The sequence below is a fragment of the Microcebus murinus genome, chromosome 12, assembly GCF_040939455.1.
Source record: "Microcebus murinus isolate Inina chromosome 12, M.murinus_Inina_mat1.0, whole genome shotgun sequence".
NCBI lineage: Eukaryota > Metazoa > Chordata > Mammalia > Primates > Cheirogaleidae > Microcebus > Microcebus murinus.
Genome location: NC_134115.1, coordinates 11,290,259 through 11,315,328, shown reverse-complemented (window position 1 = coordinate 11,315,328; position 25,070 = coordinate 11,290,259). Strand labels below are relative to the sequence as shown.

General features: G+C 45.9%; 1 protein-coding gene across 5 annotated transcripts in view; it reads right to left on the bottom strand.

Moving 5' to 3' along the window:
- DAPK1 (death associated protein kinase 1) overlaps positions 1 to 25,070 on the bottom strand; it is a 186,502-nt gene that overhangs the window by 89,987 nt on the left and 71,445 nt on the right. For all 5 annotated transcript variants that reach the window (XM_076008529.1, XM_076008527.1, XM_076008531.1 and 2 more), the window contains exon 3: positions 6,683 to 6,904. In XM_076008529.1, the coding sequence (XP_075864644.1) occupies positions 6,683 to 6,904 (222 nt within the window). The remainder of the gene's footprint in view (positions 1 to 6,682; positions 6,905 to 25,070) is intronic.

Below are 25,070 nucleotides of genomic sequence, written 5' to 3'. Positions count from 1 at the left end.
AAATGCATCATTCATTTCATGCCCTGCACTTGGCTAAAACCACAGCAAGCTATACTAATTAAATGGAATTTCCCGTCACACATACAAAAAAATTTAAAAAGAGGCAAAGCTAAAAGGAGTTACTCCATTTTAAAGATCTGCTTTAAAACTATAGCAGAACTAATAAGGGGCAAATTTAGAACTAGAGAACCAAACTGGCTTGATTTCTCTGAACAATCCACTATGCCGACACTTACTTGGCAATTTTAGCATGTTTACTTTATAAACCTTACCATGGAAACCTTTCAGACAGGTGACCGTCCTGAAACAAACTGTGACGGGATAATGTCAATCCCTTCCTTATGTGAGCCCCTGTACCTCACACCTCGCCAATCCTTCTCTGTTCAGGCCTCCTACTGTGAGTAAAATTTATGTATCACATCGTTTTGCAGTTACCCAATGGAAACACCATGGTTAGGTGCTTTGCTTTGTTTTTAAATAGTTTGCAGAATTTAAGATTGACATGTGAGTAGGCTCCTAGGCTAGCAATTCTAGTTTCCGTTCAACTGGTGCTCCTGGGTTAGTTTCCTAGGGCTGCCAGAACAAGGTGCCACAGATCAGGTGGCTCAAGCGATAATTTATTGCCACACAGTTCTGGAGGCCAGCAGTTGGTTTCTGGAAACCAGAGCTGGTTTCTTCTAAGGGCCCCGAGGAAGAATCTGTTCCACTCTCTCTCCTGCGATAACCACGCTCTCCTGTCCTCACATGGCGTTCTCCCTGTGTCTGCCCACGCGGGGCCTTTTGACAAGGACATCAGTCAGGTTAGATGAGGGCCCGGCACGCTGTTCCAGTATGGTCTCCTTGTAACTGACAATATCTGAAACAACCCTATTTCCAAATAAAGTCACGTTCTGAGGTATGGGGGTGCTGTGGTTTCAATGTGTCTCCCCTCCAAACTCATGCAGAAATTTAACTGCCACGGTCAGAGCATTAAGAGCTGAGGCCTTTCAGAAGTGATGAGGCCACAAGGGCTCCACCCTCAGGGGCGGGTGTGCCTTAGACAGAAAGGGCTTCTGGCGGTGGGCTGTCCCTCCACCCTCTCGCCGTGTGAAGATGCAACAAGAAGGCCCTCACCTCACCAGATAGGGGCCCTTGACTTCTCAGGCTCCAGAACTGTAAGAAATAAACTTCTTTCCTTTCTGAATTACCCGGTCTGTGGTATTATGTTAAAGCAACACAAAACAGACTAAGGCAGAAAGGGAGGAGCTGACTTCAACACACCTTTTTTGGGGAGCACGATTCAAGCTTCTTTAACAGCTTCTCAAAAGGTGAGCCCCAGACCCATGGCATCAGCATCACCTGAGAATCTGTTAAGAAGAAACAGATTCTGAGCCAGGCACAATGGCACTTGCCTATCGTCCCTGCTACCCTAGAGGCTGAGGTAGGAGGGTTGCTTGAGCTCAGGCGTTCAAGGCCGGCTTGGGCAATACAGCAAGACCTCTCAAAAAATAAATAAATAAAAGTTAAAAAAATGCAAATTCTTGGGGTCCACCCCAAACCCACTGAACCTGAAACTCTGAAAGCTCAGCCAAATGGTTTATCTTGTAACAAACCCTCCAGGGTATTCTGATGCACATGAAGTTTGAAAAGCACTGTTTTAAACCATCCTGTCCCTTTAGGAAAATGATTTTATAATGCTAAATGTACATCTTGCCCTTCCAACAGAATCACTAGCACTTTGGGACAGTCTCTGACTGTATTTATCTCATGTTACTTCTCCCATGGTAGTGATTAACTTAGTTTTACATAAAACAGGGTAGAATCTGGAAGTCTGTGCAGGTCACATGTGACCTTCAGATGTTTTATTTTGTCTGCTCATGAATACTATGGACTGATTGCCAACATTAAACACCCAGATTATAGACTTTTCCTAAAAAAGTTGGAAGATCTGACAACACTAATCCAAAATGCCATAAGGCAACAATCAACTGATTGGTAGCTACCTCCTTGCATAGGGCAAAGGTGGGATTCCATGTAGCCACAGTCTCCACCATTCCCTGACACTGAAGCTTCGTGGAGACCAACACACTCATTTACATTGTCTGTCCGGCCCCTAAGTGCATTTGGGTTTGAACCACAGCTGGGTAGAGGAGAGCTAGATAGAAAAATGTATCCCTATGCACAGACCGGAGTACTGAGAAATGGAATGGTAGAGGCCAGTGCCTCTGATGAACAATGCCACACACTTAAGAAACTTTAAGTTCTGTGAGCCTGGCTTTACCCTTCACCAGGTAACAAGGCAAGTTATGAAATCACTCAAGCACTGAAGATCAAAGTTTTATAGTGGCTTGCCCATGTTGCAACGCGTGGGTGAGCAAGAACACAGTAAGAAGATAGTTTTGTATTGGCAAAACTTCATGACGGAACAGCAGAACAGTGAGGACACGAAATAGTGATTTCTAAGACATCACATATGCCTCCTTCGGGTACATGCCATGCTGAGCCGTGATGGCACCAGCCGTGAAAAGGAGATTTTCACATCTGTCTGCTCACCAGTCCCCAGTGAGGCAAGAGTCACTGTTGTAAAGCTACTTTCAGGCTCGAAAAATTTTAGAGGGCAGATTCTGGACCACGATTTGACAATTGCACTTTTAACACAGACACCAAATAGTTTGTGTAGAAAGGACAGAAAAGATACCTTTTCAGATTACTGGGGGGAGGTTCGTGAAATATCACATGGAGTGGTATTTGGGATGTTTATTTCAGTGGTAAGGATGAGCCTGGAGCTTAGAGAAGACAACTCATACACAAAGGAAACAGAGGAAGTCTGACTTGCCATGGAGCTCATCTCAAAGCAATAAATCCAAAAACTATATGCGCTCGAAGATTATTGAGCCAGGGGACTCAGACAAATGGCCACCATTACATCAGAGGGCTATTTTCTGACAAGTTCTTAATTTTTATTCTCTCCTTAACCACCACTGCACCATTCTTAAGAAAGGAAAGACGAGATAGAATCTGTCACTGACTGAAGCTTCCTTTAAAGCTATCAGATTTAGAACGATGATACTTTTCTCAAAGGCAAAGACGACTGCTTCTCCTAGATGGACTTAATATTTTCAATAGTCTATTAAAAGTTTAAAAACATGCAGTGTAAACATATGGGAAATGGGACAGGCTTCTGAGATAACAGCAAGGGTTCAATTTTCCTCCTTGGTACTTAGTGCCACTGCATTACTCAGAGCTCTCCAGAGAAACAGAGCTGACAGGAGATACATACACACATGTATGTACCTATATGCATGTACACACATCCTACTGTGTGTATATATCCTATGTATCGCATGCATATGTATGAATTCACATGTGCTATTGTGGAGGCTGACAAGTGCCAAGATCTGCAGGGTGAGTTGGCATGGTGGGGCGTGATGGTGTAATTCCAGCCCAAAAGGCAACATGAGCAAGACCCAGGAAGAGCTGACATTTCAGTCTGAGTCAAAAGGCAAGAAAAAGCCCATGTCCCAGTTTGAAGCCATCAGGCAGGAGGAATTCTCTTTTACTTAGGGGAGGGTCAGTCTTTTTGCTGTCCAGGCCTTCGACTGATTAGATGAGGCCCATGCACACTGGGGAGGGCAACCTGCTTTACTTAGCCTACCAATTTAAATGTTAATCTCCTCCAGAAACACCCTCACAGAAATACCCAAAGCAATGTTCGACCAAATATCTGGGCACCTCATGGTCCAGTCAAGTCGACACATAAAAGTAACCATCCCAATCTACCATGTGCCTGGCAGATGCAGAGGCAAGGACAATCAACTCGCAGGGGATGCTGGAGTTTGTGAAGACCAAATGACCAAGGACGTGTCTAGTCCTTGTCTCAGACACCTCCTGCCCACTCCATCAAACAGCTGCTCCTAGCCAGCGAGCTCAGCTTTCACTGGAGGTCATTGCACAGTTAGCAATGTAAAGCTGGATGCCAGCATGCACCTATGACAATGCCTACAGTAAAAAAAAAAATACTGACAATGTCTAATGCTGGTGGAGCAACTGGAACTCCCATCCATTGCTGGAGGGACTATGAAATGTACGGCCACTTTAGAAAATAGTTTGGCAGTTTCTTATACTGATAAACACACACTTACCACACGACCCAGGAATCCCAGTCCTAGGTATTTACCCAAGAGAAATGGAAACGTATTTTCACACACAGCTCTATATGTGAACGTTTACAGCAGCTTTATTCGATGATCACCAAATCCTAGAAACAACCCAAATGTCCTTCCATAGGTGAATGGATAAACAGACATCCATAAGATGGAACATTACTCAGCAGTAAAAAGAGATTAATTGTTCGAACTCAAAATCTGCAAAGCATTATGCTGACTAAAAGAAGCCAGTTTCAAAAGGTTATATATTGTATGGTTCTATTTGTGGGATATTTTTGCAAAGACAAAATGATAGTGATGAAGATCGGCTCAGTGGTTGTCAGGGGCTGTGGATCAAGGGTAAGTGTGACTATAAACAAATATTAATAGCACACAGGGTGCTGGAGTATTTGGAGTATGGGAACTGTCCCGTGTCCTGTTTGGGGTGGTGGTTATAGGACCTACATGTGCTACCTTTCATAGAATGACACAACCCTCCTCCAACACCACATTTACTGTATGGTAAACTAAAATTTAAAAAAAAAATCAAATGGTAAAAGAAAAAATTGTATGCCACCCAATTAGGCACAGGGTAAATGCGCCCAACGGAACTGTCTATGAAATTGGGTCGGTCAACAACCTGAATCCAGAGTACCCACATGTGCTGCCCATCAGCCATGAGGCGTGGGCCCCACTCAGGCACAGGAGGGGCAGTCTGCATATTTTGATATGACAAGAAGATAAGAGTCACTGGACACAACATGGGAATTCTCTGAAAAGGCAAAATAGTTGTGATTTGTTATGTTTTTTTCCAGGCACTTAAATATTCATGGCCTGAAGGGAGATTTAGGCTTAAAGACAGAAAAGGATTTGCCCTGGGTTTTGATCCCAGTTCTGTCTGGCTCCCCAGTCCCTGACTTTACTGTAGCCTGCAGCTGCCCGGAAGCCACATAAAGCCACAGAGAGGATTACACCTGGATTCCTGCCTTTTCCTCTGCTGTAACACAGGCAGGCCCTAAATCCCTTAGCCCCTTAAAGCCCCGCTCTTCCCTTAAAGCTGGAATTCAGGGGTGGGGGTGGGGGGGAAGGAGATTTTGCCCCCAGGGGACATGTGGCAATGTCTGGACGCATTTTTGGTTGTCACAACAGCATGGGAGAGGATGCTGCTGGCATCCAGTGGGTAAACGCCAGAGATGCTGCTAAGCATCCTACAAGGCACGGGCCGGCAGCCTGAATGAAGAACGGTCCAGCCTACAATGTCACTAGCGCCAAGACTGAGAACTGCTGGTTTAAAGGAAGAAAGGAAGAAAGGAAGGGAGGGAGGAAAGGAAGAAGGGAAGAAGAAACGAAAGAAGGAAATGCGTACTAAACACATCTATGAGCTAGCACTGTGCTAGGTATTTTAAAATCCTTATGCCATTATCTCCCCAAATCCCTTTGAGGTATAAATATAATATATATAAATCCTATTTTATAGTTAAGAAATTTGAGTCCGAGACTCATAAAAGAAGATGTCCTAATCCCAGTGATGAGACAAGACGCTGTGGGACCACAGGCACCTGTGATTACAAAGCCAGGTGACTGCAGGAGCACCTGGGGGCTGGCCTGGCCGCTCTGCAAACCCACTTTCATTTCCTTCTTCTCTGGTCTCAAAAATCACCTCTTATCCTCAGGCGACCTGCAAAGAAGGGGGCTGTTGGACTGGCACAAAGGCAAATCTGAATTCAGGAGGCTCCTGGGAAGTAGATGGGGCCTGTCATCGCTAAGAACCAACCAGGATTGGTTTGTCCCCAAATCTCCTCTTGCTCCACTCATCCCTCCTCCCCCAGGGCGCTAATGTCACGCCTCCGTCCACAGAGCCTAGAGCCAGACCAGCTGCGCGTCCTCGGCTGGCTCCCTCCTCTCCTGCCAGCAGAGCCGCTGGACTCAGCCATGGGAGCGGCCGCTCGGCACACTCAGGCGGAAACGGGGGCAGGGAGGACAGGAGCTGCCACGTGCCACAGTCAGTTTCCCGGAATAACACCCGACGGGCAGGGCTCGCCTGAGAAAATCAGCAACTCACTTTAAAAACAAGTCCTATAATCACATCTGAGTGATTCTGGCCCAATTTTACCCCTTTGTATAATTAGCGTTGATAGTTCCAACAGTTAAAAATGGGGTGTACGTGTGTGTGAGGTGGGGGGAGGAAATGGGGGGACGACAGAAAGAGAACAGAGGAAGAAAGGCAGGAAAACAGAGGGAGGACAGGGATAGAGTGAGAGGGGAGAAGGGCGTGTTTGAAGCTTAATAGAAAACTGGGAAAACAGACGAGCTCATGACAAGTGAGCCCCGGAGAGTGGGGAGCCCCGCAACTGGGCGAGCCTCTTGCAAATCGGGTGGAAGACGGAAGCCGCTCTTTAGGACTGATTCTAGGTAACCGCCGCCAGCCTCGGGTCAGCAGCACAGTGCTGTCCCCGAACACGGCATGGCAGCACCGACTCCAGAGGAGGCCACGGCGGGGCGGCTGGAAGGAAGCTGCCGCCCGCCATGCCCTGCCGCCCGCCGGCCCACGCACTCACAGCTCCAGGATGAGGATGACGTCCGTCTTGCTCTCGTACACCTCGTGCAGGGTGATCACGTTGGGGTGCTGGACCTGCTTCAGGATGCTGACCTCCCGCTCGATGTCCTCGCGGCTCACGCCCCGCCGGCTGGATTTGGTCCTCCTCTTCTTGATGAACTTGGCGGCATACTGCAGACCTGTGCTTTTCTCGCGGCATTTCTTCACCACCGCGAACTGCCCGCTGGAAAGAGAACACGGAAGACTATTTTATTGTTCACTAACAAAAAAAGAAAAAAGGATTTAAGAGAGGATGTGCGAGGGGAAAAGAGAATCGTGCACAGGAAAGTTCAAATTGTGGGAGATTAACAAACTAGGTAGAGATGTTTCTTACACCATAGCTCAGTTTTATTAAGCTTATTTATGAACAATGATGCAAGGAATAAGAGCTTGTTAAGTCCATTTTATTGAAAGGGTAATGTCTCCCTTCCCATTTCAGGTCCTGGGACAGCGGCAGGGAAGCTCTCTGATCTGACTTTACTTCCAAAAAAGCTCTTTTCTTGTGTGTCTAGTCTTGGAGGCAGGAAAAAAACAAATTGAAACCAGGGAATTGGTAGAAAAATAAGTAACGCTCTGCTTTTGACAACATAGTTCTAGCACCAATATTAATCAATGGAAACATCCAAAACATAAAAATGGTGTATTATTTTGTTCACAGTTGGGGGACTGCTAAGCCACATGAGTTGGTGTCCATTGGCTGCTTTTCCAGCACTATCCCCGCTCCCTTCTCAACAATAAATACCTTCATCCAGGGATCCCTGTGGCTCGGGGAGCTAACTGCACCCCCAACTGTAAGTGTGGGTCATGTGACCAGGCTGAGCCAGTCAGTGCACTGTGCTCTCCTGGCTGCAATGATAGGCACGTAACCTAAGAAAGGCCTTCCAGAGCTGGCGGAGACAAAGACTTTCTGAGACTCTTTCCCCTTCTGGATGTGAACGTTGAACCATGTAACCCCCAAAGCTGCTGCCTGCCATCTTGGGACCGTGACGGGAGCTGCTCTTGGTTTGAAGATAACCACCACAGAGGCAGGGCCGGCAGAAGGAAAGAAACCAGGTCTGCTGTAACACTGCAGAGTGGCTAGAGCAACCCTAGCCTGAAACCATCTACTTTCGATTTTTCGGCAACATAAATTCTCTTTACTGCTAAAGTCAGTTTGACATGGGCTTTCTGTTTCTTGCAGAGGAAAGCAGCCTAAACACCACAGCAAATAACCAGAGCCTCCTTCTCATGTATAAAAGAATACAATCACAGAAACTTGACACAAAATAATAAGGTGTGCAGGCAGCAAGCGGGTGCGATCCTGGGAGGCAAGCAGGCTCCCCTGAACGTCAGTGACACACATGGAAGGACCCTCCTTGTTGAAGCTGGCACCTGCCTTTCTTCCCTGGAGCCCAACGGAGGGCTGATCCACCCCTCATCGGATCTGTATATTTCTTGGCACCTAAGAATGATCACAGTTATTTTTAGCTGGCTTAATTCTCACACGAAGACAAAAGCAAGAAAGAAAGTGAAATTAAGGATAATATTTTGATGTTAAAGAATGGATACTTTAAAACATTACTCATTTACTTTAGCAGCAGGAGGCCAGTGGAAAAGAAACACATACTGAAGAATTATTTTTATAGCGGTGCCAAATTTTTTTGCATGACAGGTCATTAAGACTCTTTCTGCCCTGCAGCAGGATAGCAGAGAAGCTGAAGAATAGATTGCACTGGAATGCCAAGCCGGATTGCCTGTAAACTCACTACCTTAAACGGTCACGGGGTCTGTTTTACGACTCTATTATAACCTTTTTCCAATTTCTCTGGGGAGTGAAAATCTGTTCCCTCTACTGGGGAGCAGAGGGTGGCAGAGACGGGACATCTGGAGGGAAGACGGAAACAGCTTGAACACAAAACGCATTCAGCTGCTGCTTTAGAGTCCAGCCCCCTCCTCACCAATACGCTACGATATCCTCACGGAGCTCATCGAGGGGACCCGGGACAGCCCACTGACAAGCAATGTCCATGCCTCACTCATGGTCACAGCAACTTGTCTCAGGGGCTTAAGCCACAAGGCAGAACTGTGGTTTGAATCATGGTGCTTTAAAATTCAAAAACAAAAAGCCAAAAAAACCCAAGCAAAACCCCCTTCCTGCAGGAGAGCCACACAGAATTACATGCAGTCCTAGAGTCAAAGACTTCTCCAAGTGTGTTTTCACCTCCAAATGCTGCATGTCGAACACGCCCCCCCCCTTCTCGTTATTATGGGAAGGGAATGACGACAGGGAAGGCTGACCCTAAGGGCAAGGCGAGGCAGGTGTGTGCACATGTCCAGTGAACTTGGCGCCCAAGGCTGCAGCAAAACGTCTGGAACACACTCCCTCACTCACACTCTGGGAGTCCCAGGACGGGGCTGACTGGAGAGGAGGGGTCGGGCGGCAGGCGGGCGGCAGGCGGGAAAGGCTCCACCCCTGCTGGCCGCTGGGTCCTGGCTGAGCCTGACTGCAGAGGGTCCAAGGAGGGTCTCTTGAGAAACACGTTCGAGATCTATCCCAATGCCACCTCTTTAAAGACACCTTTCCCCTTGTTTTTCTGCCTCCCCTAACAATCTACCCCCCTGCTCCAATCTCCCCAACAGCCCTGGGTCCACAGAGCATGACACGGGCTGGGCTGGGGTGCAGGGGCAGGGAGGGGAGGGGCACTTGCTGTTTCCTGCCTGTTCTTGACCCCCACCCCCAGACTACCAATTCCGGGGGACAGGGGCCTGCCAGGCCCACCTTCCCATCTCTTGAGGCCCTGGGTGCTGAGCTGCTCCACAGACTCCATACACAATGCAGATGTGCAGCTTTTGAATCCTGAATCTATAATCCTGAGAACCAGAGGTATTGAACTGAGTCAGGTGCTGCATTGTAAGTACATGGAACTGTGTAGCAGCTAGGAGCACAGACTGCCTATTAGCTGTGTAACCACCAGCTTACTTCCGACCTAACCATGCCATGCCTCAGTTTCCTTACCTGTAAAATGGGTATAATAAGAGTGCCTACCTTCGAGGGTTGCTGGAGTGGAAGGGGAAGGATGAAATGAGCTAACACACATAAAGTATTTAGAAAAGCACCTGACCGTAGTAAGTCTTCAAAAACTATCAGATATGATTCACATGCAACAACCAGGGTTATTTTCATTAGTGCACTGTTGGTTAAATCTCACAGTGATGCAGTATTACCTCCAAAATATCTACCTCTTATTACTGCCAGGGAGAAAAGAGCCCTAATAAGACAAAAAGAAAAAATAAAATGAAATGAAAACAACACAACCCACAGCAGAGCTGTACTGTGTTAACAACTGCGTAGGACTATTGCTAAATCTTGAAACACATCATCCCCTTCCGCCCTTTATCTGCCTGTGCCCACCCAGAGGGTGTGCTGCTGCTCACCTGCTACCCAGGCCGGCCCTGGCCTTGGGAACACAGGGTCACAGGTTGAGCAGAGCCGCAGCCAGGCCTGCCCGGGGGCCGCTGTGCGCACTTGGTAACGCCTGGCATTGCCACAGGCAGCCAGCACACTGTGAGCACAGACAGGACATTCTTCCCTGATCACAGTAATTTGCTTTGTGAGCCCTGATTCGAGTTGGACTGTTGGTTAACTGCAGCTCTGATCTTCTCCTTCCTGGAGAACTGGCCCCTCGACCCACGGGCTCCCTGGCACCCACTTTTACCCTGGCCTCGGACTCCTTTGGGGGACACCCCTCTTCACCAATCCCCTACCACCCAAACTACAACTGAAAAACAATTGGTTGTTTTTTTTTGGCAAGAGCTTCTAAACCATGAGCTCCCAGAATGACAACACGATCAGCTTGGAGGCTGAGCGAAGACCAGAGAGGAAAGTGAACACCACATGCAGCAAGGCCACCACGTGGCCAGCCTGGAGCCACCTGGCTGCTCCGCCCTCCTTTCTCTGCGCCAACGCACTGAGGTTCGTCCGTGATTAACACCAGCACAGACGGCTGCGTTATTACTTAGGTAACATCAATACAGTCAGGGCTGTTCACTGGGTGAGGGAAGGCAGCTTCTTTGCTGGAAAGCAGAAATTCTCTGTACACTATGACATTTAGTTTCGATGAAGCAGTACAATCGATACTTCATTATTTGAGGTTTCTATACTTGTAAATTTGCCTACTCACTAAAATTTATTTGTAACCCCCAAGTCAGTGCACATGGCACTTCTGTGGTCCTTCATGGACGGGCATGGATGGGTGAAAAGCTGGAGATCGTGGCACGCGAGATCCAGCTGAGGTCAAAGTGATGCCCTGCCTTCTTGTTTCCGCTCTCACACTGTAAACAAGTGGCTCTTCCACAGTCTATTTCATGCCGCCTTTTTCCATGTTTTGTTCTTTTCTTGGTGATTTCACTGTTTAAAATAGCCCCCAAGCATAGCGTGGAAGCAGCACCTAGTGCTCTGTGTGCTAGAAGGCTGTGATGTGCCTCATGGGGAAAAGTGCTGTTGGCCCCGAGTTCAATGTCAATGAATCGATAATACGTGTTAAATCAGATGTCTTTAAACAGAGGTACACATAAAACAAGGTTATGCCATCAGCTGACAAAAATGTTTTGACCAGAGACTTACAGGAACCTAACCCTGTATTTCCCTTAGGAGCAATGAGCACTGCTTCAGTGTTTGCAGTGAATTTATAGAGCATTACTCCTACAAATAATGAGAGCCAATTGCATGTCTTTTTGTTGTTGTTGTTAAACTACACTAATACTCTATAATTTAACAAACTGACAAAATAGTTTATTGCGTTAGGCACAGACAGCCAAATTCATTTTGACATAAAAATTTTCAACTAAATGTAATAAACATTTATTAAATACTAGTGCTCAGATACAAACAAAGATAATGAGACACATCCCTACTTTCATGAGCCTTAATTTTTAAAAACTTGATTTAAAAAGTCACAAATTTTGGTTAAAAAAGGAAAACCTTGGCTAAAACGAGCAAAGCTTCATAAAGAACAACCTGCCATCATAAAGAACAACCTGCCATCTAATTTCTTTGTCTCATTTACTAATATATCTGATTTGACTACAACCATGTAGTCACTTAAGGAACTGTAACCAGGATTATATGCAAGGCTTTGTACATACATTATTTATTAATAATCACAACTCTGTAAGATGCATTTTGTTGTTATCTTTTCTGACGAGTGAGAAAACCAAGTCTCAGAGAGATTTTTAAAAATTGCCCCAAATCATTCAGCAGTAAATGGCATAACTGAGAAATGAATCCAAACCCAGGTATATTTGCCTCCAAATCCCCATACCCTGAGCCCACTGCTGTGTTGACCTTGTGTGCGTTTTGTTCGCTATACAAGTCATCTCACCGTGAAGTTACAGAAAGACTAAATCCAAAAGCATCATGCTAGGAAAGCACCCTGTGAGGGGACAGCAGATGGCTGGGGTTTCTGGTTAAATCAGTTTGAAAACTCACAAAGTATTTTAATTAATCAAAACCATTGCTTAAGATGCTCCGAGGTGCTGCGCAGTAAGAAGCACACCATGTCTGTGTGTGTGCTCAGGAAGCACTGTTGTAACAATTAGAAAGAAACCCAAGAAGATTCTCCAGGTGGAGACACAAGGATGACACGCATTCGTTTGCTGACACATTCGTATTTTTACAGACCTTCTGCAGGTCGTAGAGCGCTAAAAAATGAGCCTGTTGAACTTTGTTTTATCCATTCAGGTCTTCCTATCCATTTTATTTATTTGTGGGAGACTCTGTTACCACGGAGGAATGAAGGTGTGCACGGACAATGTCAGAGAAGTTGCATTCAGAGCGGAGAAAGCACAACCCCACTGGACATGACAATTTCCGCCACATGAGCTGGTACCAAACCTAGTGTCAACACTTTCGTGTCTGGTCCTGATCCAGACATGAAATTAGAGCAAGGTCCCACCTGGGCAGACAGGTCAGATTAAAAAATATGTGATGAAGACAGCATATCATATTTTATTTTATATACCCAATACATAAGACAGTTAAAATTATTCATGGTAACTAGTGGTATCATGAATTCCCTACATTAATGATGAAAACAGATCTGGTTTAAATCTAACAGCTGAGACTTTTCATCTTCCCCTTCTCCCAAGTCTTAATAAACGCTTCAACAAACGCTTACAATAAACGCTTCTCATTAACACAAAATAATTTTTACTTTTGAACTCATATATCAAATCCCTGGCACAATGTTAGTGCTGGTTTACAGATGATCTATCTTCTCAAAGAGCTGCACTAAGAGAGTGGTAGCAGCTTGAATCCTGCCAGAATACTAGATTTACAGGTCATAGGTAAGGGGAGAGGTACAGAAATGATTTCTCAAGGATGAATTAACATCTGATAATAATTCATGTTTACATCAGGGAAAAGAGCCCGAGGGTTAATAGACTAGTGGAAGAAACAAGCACAAACACTTGACCGTGGGCCTGGGGGGCAGAGGGTGCAGTCAGGAGAGCCTGTCCAGCCGGCCGGGCTGTGTCTTGAAGGCCGGGTGTGAGTCCGGGGCTGAAGAACGCCTGTGCACAGGGTCAGGGAAACAGGGAAAGCCAGTTTCATATATTTCCAGAGGAATGGAGGGGAGGGCATCCGCGTCCTGCACAGAATGGAGCAATGCCAGCCCCAGCTATGCCAACAACTCAAGAAAGCAGGGGCTCTCTGAGCCTCAGTTTACCCATCTGTGCAAGGCCAGCGACAACATGAAATGAGGCCACATGTGTGAGCACAGACTAAGCTCTCTAAGCGCAGCAAGCATATGTAAAGGATGAAAATGAGCTGAAATGTCTCAGCTTCACATACTTCTCGGAGAACCCAACAGGGTAGGATTTCAGCGACTGAAAAGCAGCACCAGATTTCTCCTTGGCACTTTTCTACTCAACAAAGTTAAAAATCTAAGTGTTAAATCTCTACCTTTTTTTCCCACTAGGACTCAACAAAGCTATTTTCATTTTGGATGGAGACATATTTTGTGCCCAGAGACCACTGCAGCTTTGCTTTGATGCTGAAGCTGGAGGTGGGTGCCGGGCAGCAGACAGCACTGTCCAAAGACGGTCTCGGCCGTCTCTCCATTCCACATGCTCTCCTGCTGTGTGACCTTCCAATTCCCATCAAGAGGTGGAGTCTAACCCCTGTTCCTTGAATATGAGCAGGGATCAGTGAGTGACTTGCTTGACCCACAGAACATGATTCTGGAACTTTCACTTGGCTCTTGGAGAGCTCCCCCTTGGAACCCTACTAGCGTTCTGGGAGGCCAAGCTACGTGGAGAGGCCACATGCAGTGACCCCATCTGCAGCTCCAGCAGAGCTGATGGCCGCTGTAAGAGGCCAGCCATGTGTGTGAGCCATTGCAGACATCGTCCGGACCATCGACAGGCTGGCTTCAGGTGGCTGCAGGACCAGCCAACATCTCAGTGTGACCGCCGGAGACATTCCAGGCAAGACCCACTCAGCTGAGCCCAGGCAGCCCACAGAAGCATGTGAGATAAGATATCGTCATAAATTATTATTTTTAGCTACCAAGTGTTGGGGTGGTTTGTTTTGCAGCAATGCATAGGTAGGATAGCCACTAAAGAACCTTGAATGGTGGGCTTAACAGATCACTGGAAGCTGTGTGGGGGAGGGGTTCAGCACAGACGGTCAGGGGCCGGGAGGTTACCAGGTCGTGACCGGCCCCACAGGAGAGCACGGGGAGAGAGCGCTAGTGTCCACACCTTTTTGGATGCAGGCCCCATTCTGGGCTCACACAAACAGGCCCTCACATCACAGCTCATGGGGACTCTATCTCCAGGTTTTTCATGTCTCATCTTGGCAACATTTTCCCATCTTTCACAGAAAGTACTGCATCGTTTAGGAGGGCTTCTGTGCTGCCAGCAAACAGCACAGACAGCAAAACCTGAAGACTTTCCCTGAGCTGCCTTTGCAGATTCCTGGCCGCTGGGGGCTTGCTGCTGGTCTCCAACTTTACCTTTCCCGGTCTCTGTGATGAGGCGGGTCTTCCCCCTGGGAAATGCACGGCATCCAAAGGCTACACATGGTCCAGTAAATCCGGCCACCTAATCTTCATTCTGGCTGGTCTGAACGCGCTGTACGTACCTCCAGCGACATCACCTTTAGCAGAACACAGGTGAAGAGGAAGTGCTCTCTCCTCCCGTTCAACAGAAGCTCTTCTGCAATCCCAACCCCACCGGCTTGGCAGATTTCAGCAGACGACGAAGGCAAGCCCTGTGTGGGAACTTGGCACTTTAACACCAAGTGGCACACAATTCCCTTGCAACGTCCCCTTGGTGTGGCTCACACTCAGAACTGCTCTCTACCCGTCCTTTTAGCAACTATGAGTGAGAGGAAAGCAGACTACTCTTCACAAAAGAAGCAAAGCTGGTGGTTTTTAAAAAATTATTATTGTTTCTTTTTAAAAAATACAGCATTTCAAAAACTATTGTGAACAGCTACAAGAACTCAGTTACACGGCGTGGTTTGGAGAGCAAGTCCCCACCCGTGAGCAAGCAGCTCGGGTTGCCATGGCACTGACGGGAGGCGCAGCGGCCCGTCACCCCGGCCACCAGAACACTGCAGGGGCGGGGGAGAGACGCAGAAGGAGAAAGGTGGATAACGCAAGGGCCCAGGAGAGCAGAGAGGTGGGTCCCCTGGGGAGAACGATAGGATCCCACAGAGGACTGCGGAGGAAAAGATGGCAAGACCGAGCACCCAGGGCCAGAGCGGGAAAGGGCGGGTATGCTGTGGCAAGTGGGGTCAAAGAAACCAAAGGTATAACGTATCGGTGGCTCAAGCCACCTCTTTATAATTAAGGAATTAGCAAACCAGAGCAGTTGAGGACTCCAAACAAAGTAGGAAAGATTAGAAAGACAGCAGTGGGCGCCTCTGTCCACTCCATGCGTCCCCATGACACCTCTTTGGAGGCAGATACCCATCTGGAAGAGTATTCCCAAAGTGGGGTCTTCGGAGCTCATATAAGGAGATGCTACTTGGAGAAAGCGTTTCACAACTGGGTAAACTGAGTTACCACAGGATGCTGCATGCAGGACTCAGCACATCTGGTCCTTTCCACAAGGGAGTATAGCATTCGGCATTTCACATTGTTTGGGGTTATTGTCAACCACGAACCTGGTTTTTTTTGGTCACGGAGCATCCTGAAGTCCAGTTTTCTTGGGAAGGTGTGCTTTGCTCCTCTCTCCCAGTTAAATGGTCAGCGCCTTCATGGCCAGGTGTGGACTCTGAATCCACTGTTTATTCACTGGACTCTGCGTTTATTCCCTACAGCAGGTGCCAATCACACGCTCCTCCGTGGGCTGGTGGAGCTGAGCACAGAGCTGGAGGTGGGAGGTGCCCAAGGCAGATCCAAACCCCCTGGGACGTGGACCAATTAGAAAGGGACCAACTGAGTCCAGCTGGGAGAGGGGTCTCCTCCTGGCCTGGGGCTCCTCCTGCCTCCTTCTAGCTGCTGTCACAGGGCTGCTGAAAGGCCTGGTTTCAGCCCTGAGGTCAGCTCCTTGCCACTTGAGACTAGCAGAGAACTTGGTTTTTCTTTTCTTTCAGTCAATTGGGCTGGGTATTTCTGGTGACAACTGAGGGCTGGCAGAGTAGGCGCGGAGGATAGATTCTCAGAGGCAGAGTGCACACGTACTGGCCAGCTGACATGCAGATGAGCCCTTGAGCCCTGGCTGCCACCCTGGACCAAGACATCTCCCCTGAGGAAGAGCATGGTGGTGACCATGGAGCCTGGAGCCTGAGGACTGCTCAGAGCAGACTCGTGAGCCTGGAGACGCACTGCCACCCTGTTCCAGGCCCAGTGCCCTGGCTTTCTGGGGCTCCCTGCTGTAGCAGTCCCACCTGACTCAGACAGTGTGTGCCTTTAGGAGTTTATAACCCGCAGGGATTAACAAGACATTTCAGTGCAACAGACTTGCAAGTGCTCAGTGACATGGTGTCCAGAAGGTGTGGCACGGGGCCCTGGCTCTAGCAGAGGATTGGGGGCTGCAAGGAAGTCACCCCTTTTGCTCAGCATCAGCCCTAGGACCTAACGCACAAACCTGCCTGGGGCTTGCTAACTATTTGTTTTTGCCTTTAGGCCCAAAGGGAAAGGAAAGGAGAAAATAAATGTTGGAAAAGCATCATTTGATACAATCTAAACAGGGCCTCTGGTGGACAAGACAAATAAAACAAACAACACTCCAAGGATTTACTGCAAATATAGTAGGGCCCACGTCGAAAACATGGCTGCCCTTTGAGTCCAGTCTTATGGAGAAAAAAATGCCTTTATAAAGAAAAGGTATCTGCAGACTGTCACGCCAGGGTCAGCCGTTCCGATTCAATGAGTGGAGACCAGCCCAGATGGCTGCACAAAACGGGGCTTCCTGCCCCAAGACCTGCTCAAGCCACAGGGGGCTCCCAGGCTGTCCCAGCTGAGACCCAGAGGGGTCAGCCCCTGCGGTGACCTCTCTGCCTTCACCGTGATTATGTGACCATCCTAACTTGTCATGCAAGCCCTTCTAGCCAGTGTTAACCACAGTTAACTAAAGTTAACTGGACCATGAGGAACGATCTGTTCTCAACTCAGCAAGCTGCTCTCAGGGGAAAAAGTTGAAAAACGAGAGCAAGACATTCATGTAACTTCATGGGGAAAGAGACAGTTCATGGCAAAGACAAACAAGAGCTAAGCTGAAGGTCCTTAGTCCATGGCAAAAGAAGAGAACGAAAGTCATATGAGTTCAAGGTGCTGAGATTCAGGATGGGGAACAACCAGCTCGAGGGAAAGAGACAGTTAACAGATGGGCAGCGTCTGGGGGGTGCAGGTCATAAATGTGCAAATACTCTATGGAATTGCCCAGATTGAAACACAGCTTATAGAAACTGTAGGACAATCCTGTCCAATATTCACTCTGCTCAGCTCTGGCGCACGACAGGGACTGAACAAAGATGTCTGAGTATTTCCATTGTTCCCCTTTCAGTTTAGGTAGAAATGCTATTCGCCTGCATGTTTCACCCTCTGTCGTGCTTTGTCATTGGAAGAATGAGCTCCACCTTGTCCCAGGAAGTCCAGTCTACGTTGGTAAAAAGCGTGAAGTCGAGTGACTTGGAAGACATTCAAAAGGCCTGGCCTCACGTGGCTTTTTACGCCACACATCTTGGGAGCCGCTGTTTGTGGGCCTGTCCCGTTCTGGAGACTTAACGCGATGAGGAGGGCAGTGGAGCTTCCCCAGGGTTTTCCTTCTCTGGGGTTGCAAGAGTCGCAGGCTCAGGTCTCAGGGAGGCAGTGGTGGTGTCTGGCAGTCAGCCCGAGCGGGAAGAATCCTTTTCGCCGCGCTCTAGGCCAAGCCCTTTCCCATGATGTCTACAGATCCGTTACCTTGGCTCGGAATCAGGTGGGGACTCACCTCGCCGGTGAAGTCTGGGGGGAGGAGAAGACAAGGAGGGGACCTCGGGGGTCACTTCAGGCCAGGCAGGGGAGGCTGGCAGGGAAGCTCACTGCTGGAGTTACTGAAGTGAGAGCCACTCAGATAAAACCGAAAGATGATAAGTTAAAGAGAAACCAGAGCTCCCCGGGCATTCTCTCAGGGGAAGCAGAACTCCTGGAAGCGAGCCGCCAGCGCTGACTCAGCCCGGCGACGGGATCCAGCGCAAGGGGAGCTATCCTTGCGAGCCAGGGGAAGAGCGTATACACCACGGCCGGGAGAACAATACACTGACGATGTTACTTCTCCCAGGAAGTGCCACTTTGGAAGAACATGTGGCACTAATCCAGTCTTAGGTCAAACATGAAAGAAAACATGTAATTTGTGTGTCCGAGGTTGGAAGGCAGTATCTCCCAAAGCAGGGACTGCAAACTCAGTGACCGTCTCATGGGGTGTTGCTGCCTAAGACAGTGTGGACTGCGACTTCTGCGGGACTTGGAGCGATGACCACTGGGGGAGCCCAGAGGCTTTGCGTGATGGAAAGGTCCGCTAGCAGGCAAGCAGGCGTGGTGGGAGCACGCCGGTGAGCAGGAAGGGGACTGACCTCTCCCGTGGCCGTGCAGGCTCCCTGCAGAAGTGCTTTCTCTTCCCGGGCTTGGGCCCCTGCACGGTGGGGCTGAGGAGCTCTACACCCCTGCAGAGCTGGGGGTTAGCGCTGTCTTGCCACTTGGGTCAGAAGGCTGCGCTCGTCTGCAGCCATGTGAAAACACCTGGCCACCACAGCTTCTAATGGAACCCACAGGAAATGTGGCTGCAGCCCCGGAGCGGAGACAGGACACCAGGGAAGCAGGCACACCCAAGTCACACGCACGCCACCGCCCGCTTGTTTAGACTTTCTACTCCAGGGTGCTCTCTTATCAACTCCAGATGTGAAGGCCACGGGACTCCACCACAGCTCGGTGGCTTCATGGTGAAAGAGAGTTCTGGGCAGGAGGTGCCGGCTACAAAGCTGTGGAATCTCAACAAAAATGGTTTGGAGCTTCCTTTGCACTTGATGGGCACGTGAATGCACAAAAATAGAACCCATCTTTTAAGCTACTTCATGATTTGTTAGGCATTTACAAAGGATACATCACTAGTTACTACATTTGAACCAAAAATATGTAACACGAACACTAAAAGAACTAGTTTGTTCAGTTTAAATTTTAATCTCCTTCATAGTGACTTACCAATGTAGTATTAGCTTTGAAAAAATTGTTGAAATCATACTTATATATATATGATTCTTTCTGAAAATTGACACCACTATTGAGTCTCCAGAGCCTAACATGGTGCATTGAATAAAATTTTAGGATTAGTATGTATTGACTCAATTACCTTATGGGTCCCTAAATTTATATGCTGACATCTACCTGTTTACATTGTTTCCACTGACCTTCTGCGTATGGAAAAACAGTGAATTGCTCCAGCATTTTAAACCGTCGGTATAGATGTCTACCATTTTGCTTTAAGAACATCCGGGCCCAAGACAGTCCACACGTATTTACTTTTCTCAAACACTTACTGGGCTCCAGTTTTTTACTAGGCCCCATCTGATCCTCTGGGAGTTGCCTACTTGCCTTAGAAGCCTGTCAAGGGGACAATTAGTTTATGTCATCATGTACATTCACTAGAAAAGGAAAATTATATATGACAGCCCTCACATAGGCCCCTGACACTTCAGGGGATTCTCCTGGTTTCCTGGGGACTAAGTGCTTTGTGTAAGCAGTTGCTCTAGGGCACAACTTTGGGTAACTTAGGTAGATTTCCTAATTGGAGCATGACCTAAATATTTTTTAAGTCAGAATTTTTTCATAGCCATTAGGCAATTTGTAATTGGCTCTTGAAATGCTAATGCAATTTGTAAACTTCATGAGGTTGGATTTCTATAAAGTGGAAAACTGGAAGGACTCATGATCTTGTATGACTACAACAGAATTGTGCAGATTATTCAGGAAGCCTCAGTGAACTGAGGATGGGGGGAGGGGGTTGAAAGGTAAGCTCATTTTGAAGAAAGAGGACAGAAAAGAGTTAAAATGACTGATCAGAGTCAAAGGTGTAACAGGCAGATAGGAATCAGAACTAGGCAACTTTTTCTTAATTTTCTTTTTGTTTGTTTATTTTTGGAAAAGCTAATGATCTCCACAGTTGGGAAGAGTTGGGAAAAACATTGTTAAGGTGAAAGTGAAGCTTGAAGTAAGAAAAGATATAATAATAATAATAAAAGATTGCCTGGTTTAGGCATTTAAAAGAAATTCAAGTCTCCAGGTCTAAGGAAGTAAAATCTCATATCATTGCCAGCAATCTCAGACAAATAGAGAGTGAAGCTGTGTTGATGTTCGAAGGGAACCAAATTGGAGCCCTCTTCAAGATCAATTAGTTTGTTGTTAGTGCCCAGCAAACACTGAAATCAATTTTTGATCAGCAGAATTAAGAACACTTAGCAGGTGATCAATGAGTAGCAAGACATTAAGGGAGTTGTAACACAAGTAGAAATGGGAACTGATACAGGATGTGTTTTCATTTCAGTAAGGCCTGTGATAACATTTTTTCACATGATTAGATGAATCAGCCTGTGGTGGGTTTTGGCCAGGGAATTATAAGGCTCTTGTATTAACACTGTCCTAGACAAGATATTTTTCAGTACATCCTGGCCCTAATATTTCATCTGATATTCAGTATATCATAGGAAAGCATGCTTACCAAACTTCTGAATAGCTAGTCTAAGAAGAATGGCTAATACAGACACTGACCAAACTTGGAATCTAAATTATCCCAACAGGCTGAATAATAAAATTCATAAGAAGAATAAACAGGAATTTCTGTATTTAGGTTCAATGACATAAACTTCACAAGAACAAAATGGCGCAGACCCGGCACAACAGCAGTTCATGTTAACTCAAAAAACTTGACGGCACTAGCTGACCACGAGCAACACAAGCACGGTGTAACCTCCTCACTAATGCTGTGAACACAGCCTCCAGAGAGTTTAAGGGGTACAGCACCCTGTGCTCAAGTCTGGGCCCCATTCTGGGCATTGCACTTAGTGGGAAAGATGCTGAAAGTACAGATGGCAGTCGGGAGGGACCAGGGCAATAAAGAAGGCATTGCTGCTGGGCATGAGAACTGTTGGCATCTGAAAGGTTGCAGAGGATTCCTGGAAAGGTTGCCAGGAATTACCAAAAGTATTTTAGCATCCTGTGGGAGGCTGGACCATGGTCTCTAAGATTTCTTCCAACTTCAAGATGCTCTGCAGCAATCTGGACAGTTCTCAGGGAGGCTTTTGCTTAGTGCTCTCCTCACTTAACCAAAAGAAAACACTGAAACTGAAATCCATATTGCCTTCTCTAGTCTCTATTTGGAAGTATATTTTATGCATCTGCACAGTCGAGCGGGGTCGGGGAGGAGTGCTAGACCAGGAGACAGCAGTCTGGATGCTGCCCCACTCTGCCATTTACCATCTGTGTGAACACTGATCCTCACAACCTTTACTGAGTCTCAGTATGGTCATTTGGGAAACAGAACAAAACAAAACAAATCTGAGATGAATAATCTTAGCTTATAGGGCTGCTACAAGACTCAAAAGAGGTATAAAGGTATGATTATGTTTTTTTATACTGTCTGTTACCACACAAATATAATGTTGATATTTGGAAAGGTTTAAGTGATATCACAGCTGGGAATAAAATAACTGTGTCTGTGTCCAGTGGAGACACAGTTAAAAAGAATGGAGCCTTTTCAACAGGATTTACAAACAGGCAATTCAAGAGTCCAGAAACTAAAGCCTAACATAAATATCTACACAGATAAAATTATTTTAATCTTCTGCATGACATTATGACTTATTAACTTTGGAGGCAGAGGGCCTGGTTTTATATCCTGGCTTTGCCACTAACTGGCTGTGTAATTTTGGGCAAGTTTCTTAACTGTACTGTGGCTCAGGTACCTCACTGGCATATTGAATGTACCTACCTTAAAGGGCTGTTATAGAGATTAAATGCTATACATGTAAAGCTCTTTCGACAGTGCCTGACACATAATATGTGCCATATGCTTGATATTATAGTTATAATTACCATTAGCGTATATAGCCACTAAAACCATCTGCATCTTTTAGGCACGTGCAAGGGCTCATACATTATCCTATCAGAGAAAGTAAGAGAAAAAAAAATCTATCCAAGTTCTCCTCTCTTCTGGAGAAGCCATCCTGAGCAAGAGCTACTGAGTGGAACTCCCAGGAGGCTACTGGCTTCAGGACACCTCAGCACGTGGGGGTGTTTGCTGCACTTTCATGTAAAACTGCTTGGACTTATGAAATACTGAAATATTGAGGATGAAGAAAAGGAAAGCATGTGAACAAAATGGCCGATTTCTATATCATGGGCGCTTGGCTAATATTATTCTGCTGTCTTTCTGGCCTAACAGCCTGAGGAGTGGATGGTCGAACTCTGAGAGCAGCCGCACCCTGGGCTAATTATAGGTTATCGCTCCATCTCTTGGAGCGCTAAGGAGGAGAGATTCTAACTGAAGCTGCTTGAGGCTGTTTCTAACTCGAGTTTAAATATGTTCCAAGAAAACTCAAACTTTTCATGCTGACTTTGTGTCTCTGATCATTCAAAACCAGTATGTATCCTGTATAAGAAAAATATGATTAGCATCCTCCTGAGAAATGCTTAGTGCCAGAGAACAAAGCATCCAAAGTGAAATTTAAATATGTTAAAGGAGTAGAGAATTATCTGCTCTTGTTTGCCTTCCATTATTATTAACGTGAGTGTAAAATCTTGTTGGCTACTTTGTCTGAAGGCAGAGAACACGGAGGAGAGCTTCATGCTGGGGAGCTAGCTCCTAAACTGTCCCTGTTAGCCTAGCCTGTGCAGCTACTAGAAGACACCACCTACCCCCAAATCTAGGCGTTTGGTGAGGGAGAAGAGGGAGTTCTGAGCCTACTAAGGCTGTAAATAAAGATGTAAAACACGGAAATAGTGTTGTACCTTTCTTCTCTTCCCCTCAGCAAACCTTCAATGGACAAGTGGATAAGCTGATGTATTCAGCCTTAGTCCCTGGAATTCCAAGTATCTCTTGTTAATGTTTGATTTATTGGCCCAATACCTAAAGAGAATGTTACTTAGAGTCTTTTCATTACTAGGTACTTAGACTATGACACAGAGTTAGGTAAGCAAACCAATGAAGGCAACTTTAAGGACACGAATTAACATTAAAAACGAAGGATGTCATGTCCCTATGTAACAGGTTCAGAAGAGTTAATATTAGCAGTTCAGTGTAAAGCATACGAAATTGAACTTTGCACCAGTTCCAAAATTCTAACCTCTCTCAAACAGATGTACATCATCTCACACCTGTTAGAATGGCCATTATGAAAAAGACAAAAGATTAACAGAATAAAATTTAACGTAAGAAAAGCTATGAAAACTTACAATCGAAACATATTGTTTGATTCAAATATATATTAATTTATTTAAGTACTGGTGTCAATTATTTATTTAGAAGACTTACCCATTCATATTTTATCACAGGAAGTACATTATAGTTGTGTGATCTTCATAATAAGGATATACACATACATTTAAGTTTTAAGCAATAAACACAAAATTAAAACAATGATTTTACTTTAGGACAGAGCTGTTGATCAGAAATATAATATAAACCACAAATGCAAACCATATGTGCAATTTAAAATTTTCTAGCAGCAACTTTGACTTTTAATAAAAGTCAAAAGAAACAAGTAAAATTAACTTTAATAATATATTTTATTTCAATATATCAAAATACTACAATTTAATCATGTAGGCAATCATTTTAAATTATTATGATATTTTTGCCCCTTTTTGGAGTAGTTGAACCCCAGTGTGTGCTTTATATCCAGCGCACATCTCATTCAGACCAGCCACACTTCAAGTGCTCAATGGCTACAAGTCATGCCGAATAGCACAGCTCCAGGCTAATTTTATAGCTATAATATAAAACTGGGACATAGCTTGATTATTTATAGAGGGGAAGTGGAAGAGCTACTTGCAAAGTCACTGAGAGGTGAGCCATAGCTAATTTAGCACATTAATCACTGGAAGATGAAAGATACAACTGCTCACCTTATTGGAAGAATAACAAAGACCAAAATTATCTTAGAAACCTGTACTATGTATTCTGGATAATTTTCTTAAAAATATGTGAATATATTTTCAATTCTTCATTTATATGCACTAAGATGGTTTTCTTTTTAAACACATTCTGCTGTTTGGAGGATGGACGTCAGCTGGACAACAGTACTTGAAGGCATTTACCAAGTCTCCACTCAGCCTTTTCTAGCAAATTCCTGTTGGTATAATCACTGGTTCATGGAGATGAGCTTATGGCTCCAAAAAGGCAAACATCAAGATTTCTATGATCTGGGAAATGACTTCTCGGATACGACCCCAAAAGCACAGGCAATAAAAGCAGAAATAGACAAATGGGATTACATCATACTAAAAAGCTCTGCACAGCAAAGGAAACAATCAACAGAGTGAAGAGACAGCCTACAGAATGGCAGAAAATATTTGCAAACTATATACCTGATAATGGGCTAATATCCAAAACATAAAAGGAACTCAAACAACTCAATAGCAAGAAAACAAATGACCTGGTTAAAAATAGGCAAAGAACCTGAATAGACATTTCTCAAAAGAGGATATGCAAAAGGCTAATGGATACATCAAAAGATGCTCGACATCATTAATAATCAGGAAAATGCAAATTAAAACCACAATGATACATCATCTCACACCTGTTAGAATGGCCATTATGAAAAAGACAAAAGATTAAGTGTTGGTGAGGATGTGGAGAAAAGAGAACTCTTGTATACTATTGGCGGAAGT